This window comes from Elephantulus edwardii, unplaced genomic scaffold (assembly GCF_000299155.1).
Source record: "Elephantulus edwardii isolate Elephantulus edwardi_28Jun2011 unplaced genomic scaffold, EleEdw1.0 scaffold00082, whole genome shotgun sequence".
Classification (NCBI taxonomy): Eukaryota; Metazoa; Chordata; class Mammalia; order Macroscelidea; family Macroscelididae; genus Elephantulus; species Elephantulus edwardii.
In genome coordinates, this window is record NW_006399832.1 from 6714839 (window position 1) to 6725325 (window position 10487).

Here is a 10487-nt window from a genome sequence, read left to right on the forward strand (position 1 = left end):
AACAACAACAACATGGTATCAGGAATGGGGCTCTGGTGGCTCAGTGGTAAAGAATTGTGCTGCCAACACAAAGGTATAAAGATTGAATCCACCAGATGCTACAAGGAATAAAGATGGACAATCTCCTCCTGTGAGATTTACTGCCTCTGAAAACCCTCCAGAGGGTCAGCTTTCACTCCATGGTACACGATGACCTCTCCTGTTGTAATTGGGACAACAACTAGGTTAGGTTAGACTGTTCAAGGATATAACTGACTCTAGAAAAAACAAAGTCAGGCTGAAGTTAGTCTAGTTTATAAACTCTACGATGACTGAGGAGTCCCTGGGTGCATGAGCACGCACACGGATATGTACTCGTCTAACCAACTAAAACAATGGTGGTTTGAACATACCCAGAGTCGGTTAGGGCGAAAGGCCCACTGAGGTTTTTTTTTTCACTGAGTTTTTGAAAGGTCATAGTCATTAAAAGTAAAAACCTGAGGAGTATAGTTCTGTTCTGAAACACATGGGGTTACCACGGCTTGGAGACGAAATCAACAATGGTAAGATGAGTGAAACACAGTCATGATGGCGTTTATAATTGAGAATGTTGGTGGTGGCATGTAAGGAGAAAGGGTAAAATGGAAAATGATCACTTAGTGGAGTCATAATGTAATGTGAAAGAGGCATTCTAAAAATTGGTGGATAAAAGCAACATGGTTTCAAGTGTTATAAAGGGTCTGTGAGGATTTTAAAGAATTGGAGCAATAATTTTGTGGAAATTTTGGAACAACAATTTGAAAAAGGCTCTGAGGACTATGGAGAAAGACTTCTTTGCTCTTTGGTGGTGTAAGCAGAAAAGCGAGTAACCAGATTCAGAATTTGCTACATTACAGCAGCTATGGAGGAAATGTTCCTATAAAATGTTGCTATTCAGGAGTTTAGAAGTAAGTTTCATAGTAGATAATAAGCAAAAAGTTAATGTTTCAGTTCATTACCACAAGTCCTAGAAATTTTACAGTAGAGAATGTGACTTTATTTTATCCCTACATTTCCTTTCTGCAATGATCTCAAACCAATCTAAGTTGGATTTTCTGACATTAAAGAGCTGCTGATTGGTACAGGACATACTCCGTGTCAAGAAGGGTGTGGACATACTTGATAGTGTTTTTAACTTGAAAAGAATTTGGATTTCTTTAGAGGATCAGCTTGAGGATGAAAAGAAAAAATGTGGAGTGATGTTTCCTCTCCCTTTCCTCAGAGCCCTATTCAAACTAGGCTGCTTTCCCTGTCCTGGGATGATGGTAGAAATGATCGAGAGACATTTTCGAGGTCTTTTTAGATGACTGCCTGTTCTTCCATGGAGAAGAGTCAAGCTATATTTTACGTGCAACAGCTCATTTAATATTACCAGCAATCCGACATAGGAATTAGGATTTTCTTTGTACAAATTAAGAAAGTGAGGTTCAAACTCTAATGACTACACAGCTAAGAATGGTGGCTTTGAACTCCATTGACTTCTAGATTGACTCTGCAACCTGAATGATATGGATGTTGTTGTTATATATATACCATTGAGTCAACTATGACTCATAGCGACCTTATGAACAATGGCTCTGACTCTTGCCCCATCCTGAGTCAACACCACTGTCTTCTGTTCAGCTCCTTAACTTCTTGATTTCTTCCCTTTGCTTTCTTGGTGCTATGTTCAGAGTCTTCTGACATTCATCTCAGTCTTTTCATCCTCCTCTGTCGTTTGCATTCTTCTCGTATGATATTCATGATATCCTCCCACAGCTCATCTAGTATTCTTCATTAGTGTTCAAGACCTCAAACCTGAGACGGTTTTGAAATTGAGGTGGCATAGACTCAAGGTCGAATTTGGGTTCTTGTGGATTAGATTTAACCCTCTTTAGCTTTAGTGTGAACTTACATATTAGCTGATCATCTGTTCCACAATCAGCACCTGGTCTAGTTTTCATAGCTGCTACTGAACTTCTCTAATGATTCTTTCCACAGATGTACTCGATCTGATTACTGTGCATCCCATTAGGTGAGATCCACATGCATAGTGTGTGTTTATGTTTCTTATAAAAGGTATTTGCAATGAATAAATCATTGATAATACAGAATTCTATCATTCCATCTCCAGCCTCATTTCTGCCACCAAGTCCATGTTTTCCAATTACTGATCCTTTTTCCCTATTCTTAACTTTTGAATTCTAATCACTTATTACTCTTAATGTATCATGACTGCATGACTGCAAAAGCTGGTAGACGTCATCTATTTCCTCCTCTTTGGCTCTGGTTGTTGGTGTATATATTTGAATGACAGTGCTATTCACCGGACTTCCTTGTATGGTTACGGATATTATCCTGTCACTCACAGCACTGTATTTAGAGATGGATGCAGAAATGCCTTTTTTAACTATGAAAGAAACCTTATTGTTTCTCACCTTTTCATCTCCAGCACAGTAGATCATATGATTGTCTGATTCAAAATATCCCATGCCAATCCATCTCGTCTCACCAATACCTAGCATGTCAATAATTTATGTGTTCCATTTCTTCCTTAACAATGTTCAATCTGCCTACATACATGCTTCTCCCATTCCATGCTCCAATCACTAGTGTCTGCTTACAACTGTTCCTCCTCTCTTATGTTTCCTTATTTGCGGGCTCAGTCTCAGTTGCCGTATCTGCTGGACTAGTATTCAATAATGTTATTATATCAAGTCTCTGGGAACCACAATATAGTCTGTAAACCTAGAGTCTACCAAGTAAAGAGAAATCAGAATATCTTAGCGACTAAGAGAAGGGGAAAAGCATGAAAAGTGAGGGAGCTTGCAACATGTATATCAACATTATTTCTCCTCATTTACAGACCTTCAGTGCAAGCATTCAGGTTTTTACCTTTGTCATTCTAGGAGAGATCTGGGAAGAAGTTTTTGTAATAGCCTGAAACGCTAGTGTACGGAGCTATGGTGGCCTAGTGGGTAAGGAGTTGTACAGCCAACACAAAGGCATGTAGTTTGAATCCACCAGCTGCTTTGCAGGAGAAAGATTAGCAATTGCCTTCTGTACAATTTACAGCCTTTGAAAACTTGCTGGAGGGCCAGCTGAGTCAGTTCAGACTCACCTAGAGAGAGAGAAAGAGAAAGAAAGAGAGCAAGAGATACAGAAAGGGAGAGAGAAAGAGTAACAGACAGGAGAGAGAGAACCTAGCGTATTGTTTTCTACATTCACGGGAGACACCTATGATGTTTAGTCAGTTCCCATTCACAGGGACCCTCTATCACATTTTCAAGGAATGAAACGAATCATCTTTCTCCTTCTTAGTAGCTGGTGGTTTAAAACTTCAGGCCTTTCAGTTAACAGCCTGATAAATACTTTGCCACCAGGTCTCCTTTTCACATGGCAAGATGACATTATGTGTTAGTTTGTCAATCTAGCTAAAGAGCTGAGGATTTTCTTTTAGAAAAAAAAATAATCAACTTTTAGTTCCATTGATTCTGTTCTCTTTATTGTTACATGGTTCCTTCTAGTGACAGGTAATGCTAATTTAATAGGGAAAGAACATGCTTTGTCTCCAGAAATCCTAAGGTCTGGCTGCTGTGTTAGTATCAGCAATAGGGAAACTCAAGCAATATTGATGCATCATAAAAACTTAGCTCAACTTGGTGACCATACTGAAATGAGTAATGATTAAATGAAGGAATCCAGAGGATACAGTGCTTGGCTGCTAACTAGAAGGCTGGTGGTTCAAACCATCAGGGAGAGATACAGGAGTGCGCTTCCCTAAAGATGTATATGTTTACATCAGAATCAACTCATAGTTGACTCTTCAGTGGATTTTCAAAGGTAATTATCAGCACTTTCTATTCTGTCCCCCCCCCCCCCCAAAATCTAAGTCACTAAATAACCTTCTAGACCTCATGGGTTTCAGAAAACGCCAGAGGTAATTTTCTGCACACAGGAGGAGATTGCCCAGAAATTGTCTATCTTTGTCCTGCTGAGCAGATGGTGGATTTGAACTGCATGCCTTTGGGTTCACAGAGCTCCCTGAAGATTTGTATACAGCCTTGGAAATGTCATGAGGCAGTTCTACTCTTTTCCTATAGTCCCCTATTAGTCAATAGCAGTGGTCAATCAGGATAATGGCTAGATGACACTTTCCTCTTTTGGATTGTCATTGTACCTTATACTCTTGTGTGTCTGTTTGAAAGCTGAGCTACAGAAACTATATCCAAGGGGAGGGAACAAATATTATACTTGCTTAGCCAGCTCCTATTATCAAGAATGCCAATTTCTTGCAATAAATCTCTTAATATATATCTTCTACAGGTTCTGCTATGCCACTTAAACTCTGACAAATACACATTAAAAGGAATGTTATGATCACTGTTTACAAAGTACTAGCCTATGTTGCTGCATTCTTATGTGATTACATTAGCACATGGAAGAACAATTAGAACATCAATTCCAAACTTTTCCTAAAGGTCTAATCTATGCCAATTTCTTCTTCCTCACCCCTCAAAGTAACCAAAAATACCCACTAAAACCCATGAAGTCCAGAAAGTAAGTCAGTGGTCTAGATATTTTTTTTCCCTTATAAATAATTGTGATTTTAACTAAAGTTTACAGTAAACTTGGATTTCTAGTCACTTATTTTTGCACATTTTCCTCCCTACCCCCACCCCCAGTTCGTTTTTCTCTTAAAAAAATTCATTCATTGGTGCACAATTTCTTCCCCCCACACGTGGGAAAAAGAACAGAGAAGTTTTGGCTAAGGTGCAACCATGTCCTTAAACACTCCCATCGCGCAGTGCATGAATTTCAGGGATCTACAATAATCTACTCCAAAGCTAGTGCCAAGAGTTTATAGTTCAATGGCTTTCTGAGCCATTGACCTTGTCACATGGATGGGCAGGATTGTATAAACAGAGTGTGTTAGTCTATCTACAAGGTTAGTCTCATGATTAAATTAGGGAGATTTCGCAGAAGAATTGGGAATATCAATACCAACAAGGTAGAGAAAGCAGCATACTTTTTTAGGGACCAGAGATTCCTGAACCAGACAGACAGATCTACTTCAGGTCAACAGCAGCCTCCATAGAGAACGAGAGATCAATTGAAGACAGAGATAACTTAGGACTCCTAGCCCATGGAGCCACAGCCAGAAGCCTTCAACTCAAGCTTGCTGGAGGACTAAAGGAAAACATCATAACTGACAAGACTAAGGGGACACTGTAGGACACTGTAACACTGGCCTAATCTGTGGGGTTAAAGGTCAAAGGGTCTGTGACCACACCTGATAAGCTCTATGGACTGAGGAATCATATCCTGCTGCCAACCTGAATTATATCCTGCAACCTGTATTATGCAGATAACACAACCTTACTTGCTCAAAGTGAGGAGGACTTGAAGTGCTTGCTTACGATCAAAGGCTATAGCCTCTAATATGGATACATCTCAACATTAAGGAGACAAAAATCTTCAGCGTCATGATAGATAGAGAAACGATTCAAACTACAAACAATTCATCTTACTTGGATCTATAGTCAACATCCTTGGTATCAGCATTTAGGCAATCCACAGACGTACTGCACTGGACAAGTCTGATGTCAGGGACCTCTCCAAATTATTGAGGAGCACTAATGTCAGTATTTGGAAGCAGGAGTGGCATCCACTTCCTAAACAACATGCCTCTGGAAAATCTATGAACTTTGACAAATGTTGAAGGCTGTAGAGGTGCTTCTGGCCTTTTGTTCATAGGGTTGCTATGAGTCATGCTTGACTTGAAGGCAATCAACAATATCAATATGGTCATGATTCAGACCATGGTCTTTTCAATACTTGCTATACATCTGAGAGCTGGACAATGAATAAAGTTGACAGAAGAATTGATGCCTTTGTGGTGTTAAAAAGAGGAGTGATCATGGACTGCCAAAAGCAAAAACACGTGTGTTGGAAAAGGTGCAAACAGTGCTTCTTGGAGACAAGGGTCGTAAAACTCCCTCTCACATACTTTGGGCATGTTGCTAGGAGAAGATATTTCTTTGAAAGGTGGAGAATTATTGAGAGAAGAAGACTTTCAAAGAGGGGTACTGACACTGTGAGAGTGTCAGAGATGATGAAGATGTCATAGGTTAGGACAGGGTTCAGATTTGTTGTTCAGAGTTGCCATGAGTCACACTTAACTTGTTATCACCTAACAACAATAACAAATTTCCTAATAAATGCCACAACTGTGAATAAAGATATGTAAAGTCTGTATAGTCACTGCAATGGATTTTGAACCCAGTAGAGTGCTAAGACTGGTGTGGCAATGAGAAGTAGGCGCAGAAGCATGAAAGACTGCCACTAACCTTATAAGAACAAATTTTGTATTGTGGATATTATTGTTGGAAACAGCTCCCCCGTGTAGAGTTAATAGAGGTCTGATATGGCTGTCTTCACACTTTTTATAGCTAGATAACCAAAAACCCCAAAGTCATGGCTGTTGAGCCAGTTCTGACTCATAGTGACCCTCTACTGGATCTGAGACTGTAAATCTTAATGAAGGAGCTCTGGTAGCCTAGTGGATAAGAAATTGTGCTACCCATCCAAAGGCATGTGGATGGAATACACTAGATGTTCCATGGGAGAAAGATGGACCATCTCTTCCTACTTGATTTATTGTCTCTAAAAACCAGTTGGAAAGTAAACTAGGAGTTGGTTCCCACTTGATGGTCTACAACAACACATAACAAATCTTAATGGGAGGACATGGGCCATTTTCTCCCCAGGATCTGCTGGTGGATTCCAGTTGCTGACTTTCTGATAGTAGCCTGATGCCTAACACACTATATGACAAAGGTTCATTCTAAAACTAGACAAAACTCAAACTCCCTGTCATTAAGTCATTTCTGACTCACAGTGACACGCCATTGGATTTCTAAAACTGTCAAGGCTAGTGGGAGGAAGTTGTTCATTTTTTTCCCTCTGGAGCCACTGATGGAGTCAACTGTCAGGGATGGACAGCTTACTTAGCAAAAGTAACTCACTATAGATGAGGATTATGCCAACAGAACTCCCTAAAGGCTAGAAGTTGTTGTGTGCTGCTAAATTGGAACCTGCTCATAACTGACTTTCCAAGGGGCTTTCAGAGGCTGGATCTCACATCGGAGGAGATAGTCCATCTTCCTTCTGTGGAGCAACTGGTGGACTGAACAGCCTACCTCTGGGTTGGTAGAGCAAGTCTTTACCTAATAGATCACCAGAGCTCTTAAAGCTAGACAAGAAACAGGAAAATAATAGGAGCATGAAGAGTGCTTGGACATTTTTTTTGGGGGGGTTAGACACAGGACAAAAAAACCACAAGCGTTGTTTGAGTGATGTGATCTAGTAGCAATAATCAGTAAAAAATTTTGACTGGTTTCAGTCCATCCTAAAATTTACATCCCTCTACTTAGAAACAGGCTTTCTTAATTTTACCAAGGCCCCAAACAAGTACTTGAACTTTGTGTATAACTGAAAAATGTTATTAACTACAGTGTGTAATTGCTATTTGAGTCTACAGAATAATGGTTTAAGAAGACCTTCCAAATTTGCTACTATCATGAGATTTGCTGTTCAAGGTAACTTTTCAAGATAATGAAACTGGAGTAAGTTATTATTATGTGGTATAAATGATTCCTTATTAATATCTTTTATTGCCTCTTGATATGAAAGAACTTCAGCAATAACTACTTTTCACCTAGTTCATCCTGTCAGACATTGATTATTGTAATATCATTATATTATGGTACTTACTTGAGTTCTCTACTGAGGACTATATTAATCCTATCTTTCAAAGGTCTATTCTTCTCAGGGATGGAGAACCAGGTCTTCCTACCCATGATCACCAAATTCTGTTTCCCTGTAAAATCAATAGAAAGAATATATTTTTTTTTTTGGAAAAGTATATAATACATATATGTGTACTGTATATATTTTTTAGGAAAAAATATATAATACATATGTATACACACATACATATTACTCATTCATTACAACTGAGTCAGAACTGGCTCATAGCTGACCCTCCAATGGGTTTCTAAGGCTGTAAATGCCACGAGAAGGGAACCACCATCTTTCACCAGTGGAATAGCTGGATTACAACCACCTAATTGTTATGCATCAGAGAGTTGGACAATGACTAGGGAGGATAGAAGGAGAATTGACGCCTTTAATCTGTGGTGCTGGAGAAGAGTATTGAATGTACCATGGACTGCCAAGAAAATAAACAGATTCATCCTAGAGAGGGTTAAACCAGGCTGCTCCTTGGAGGCAAGGATTCTGGGGCTTCGCCTGACATACTCTGGACATGTTGTAAGGAGAGACAGGTCTTTAGAGACATCATACTGGGTAGTTTAGAGGGACAGTACAGGAGGGGAAGACCCTCTAAGAGGTGGATTGATTCTGTGACTGGGGTAATCGGGATGGGTGTGTCAGAGGCAATGAGATTGGCACAGGATAGAGCACGGTTTAGGGCTGTTGTACATAGGGTCGCTACTCGATGGCACATAACAACAAACAACAAGAGGCACACCTTTGGTTTAGCAATGCAACTCCCCACAGAATAGTCTATCAGAGCTTGTGTGTGTAAACGTAAGTGTGTATGTGCACGAAACACATACACTTGTAAAGGCTAGGATCTCTGAAAGGCAGAAATCTGTCAGAGAAGGAAATTACAAATACTATTCACTAATACAGAGTGGAAAAGAGTCCTAGTGGCAAAATACACCATTACCTGCGGGGTTGATAACTGGTCCCAGATTAACCTGGAGAATGTCTATTTAAAAACATTTGCACGGGGAAGCTTTTTTTAAGGAAGAAGCTAGTGAACTTCAGTTAAAACAACCCATGTTACCTTCTACTGAGGAGGTTGTGGTCATGGTCATTCTCTGGAAATACTTGAACTCATTCCTATAAGTCAGAGAAACACAAAGCAACATTACTCAGAACATTGTGCTTGGGGTTAAACAGCATAGCGCGCACAGTGCGCCGGGGTGCGAGTCTTCGCGCCAGGGCGCCTCGGGGAAAGGCCCTGGTGAAGCATGATCAGGATGGAAACCAACAACGCAACCTTTGGACACCTCAAGGCTTCCGGTTGGCTAAGGGTAAAAGTCCGATCTTCTCCCCATCCTCCAGTGGCCAGGTGGCCGGTGCTTCCCCACCAGGGTGCCCTGATCAGCCGCCACCAGCTTCGGTTCCCAAGGCCCGGCAGGTACCTGAGTGGGGGCCAGGGTAGGTCTCCGTTCTTGCCAATGCCCATGTTCTGGGACACAGCAACAATACAATTTAGCGGGCGAACCATGACTGCAACAGTCAACTCTTCCGAGCTAGCTGGCGAAATCTGAATTTCCGGTGAAGTTTGGCGCGAAGTTAAGGTCACCCCGCCCCCTTGGTCCCATTTGCAAAGGCGAAGCCCCGCCCACAGCCGCGCCTCTCGCACGGCAGGGTCGCAACGTGCTCGCGCCCGCAGACTCTTAGGAGCATTGGACGCGCGCTCGCGCTCCCGGCTCTCCTGGGTTTGTGGCCTGGTCTTCCATCACTGCAATGAAGCGCCGGAAACCAGCCACACACAGCACTGCTAGCGCCGGTCCAACTCCGGCAAGGCAGGCGATTTTGAGCAGATTTTTCCGGTCTACCGGAAGCCTGAAATCCACGTCCTCCCTCGCCATAGCCGACCAGGAGACTGACCCTGACGCCGCAGCGCCCCCAGCGTCCACTTCCCCACCTCAGCTACCGTCTTGCTTGGTGGGTTTTGTTGACGAGGGGGCGGGTTTAAGATGGGGAGGCGGGGCAGAGAGGGTAAGCGATGAGATGATAGGACCAGATGAGAAAGGGGCGGAGTCGGGAGAGGAAAAGAGTGGGAAACCCAAAACTTGTTTGTGTCTCTGATGCAGTTAAAAAAAGGAATTTTTTTTTTTACTGTAATAGAGTTCTACTATCTAGCAGGATTATTAATACTAGTTTGCTAGTGCAGTGGTTAAAGCGCTTGGCTCCCAACGGAAAGGTTGGTGATTCTCAGTCACTAGCTAATCCCTGGGAAAAAAGATTTAACAATCTACTTCTGTAAAGATTACAGCCTTGGAAACGCAGTGGGGTAGTTCCGCTTTGCTCTGTAGGGTTGCTATGAGTTGGAACTTTAGGTTTTTTAATAGACTTGAGATCGAAGTCACTCGGGTTCTTACTAGCAAAACAGCAAATCATAGCTCCTGACTCCTATTTTGATTGCGATAAGAGATCTTAGAAACATCTTTTAGTGTCTTTGGCACCAGTAGCCAGGAAATTAAAAAATGTATTGCCATGGGAAAGTCTGCTGTTAGGGACCTCTCCAAAGTACTGAAGAGCAATGGTGTCTCTCTGGAGACTAAGGTGCGTCTGATACAGGCCATGGTCTTTGCTATCACTTGTTATGCATCAGAGAGTTGGACAATGAGTAGGGAGGATAGAAGAAGAATTGATGCCTTTGAGCTGTG

The 10487-nt window shown here is 41.6% G+C and overlaps 2 protein-coding genes across 2 annotated transcripts in view; one reads left to right on the forward strand and one right to left on the reverse strand.

Annotated features, from left to right (window-relative positions):
- The window catches only part of DHFR (dihydrofolate reductase), a 29037-nt gene extending 19713 nt beyond the window's left edge, over nt 1-9324 (reverse strand). Inside the window, exons 1-3 of the mRNA XM_006889856.1 lie at nt 9234-9324; nt 8873-8928; nt 7774-7879 (exon numbers count right to left, since the gene is read on the reverse strand). Coding sequence (XP_006889918.1) covers nt 7774-7879; nt 8873-8928; nt 9234-9319 — 248 coding nt within the window. The 5' untranslated portion in view covers nt 9320-9324. The remainder of the gene's footprint in view (nt 1-7773; nt 7880-8872; nt 8929-9233) is intronic.
- A 237-nt stretch (nt 9325-9561) lies between these two features.
- Nucleotides 9562-10487, forward strand: part of MSH3 (mutS homolog 3) — a 292985-nt gene continuing 292059 nt past the window's right edge. Inside the window, exon 1 of the mRNA XM_006889888.1 lies at nt 9562-9762. Coding sequence (XP_006889950.1) covers nt 9562-9762 — 201 coding nt within the window. The remainder of the gene's footprint in view (nt 9763-10487) is intronic.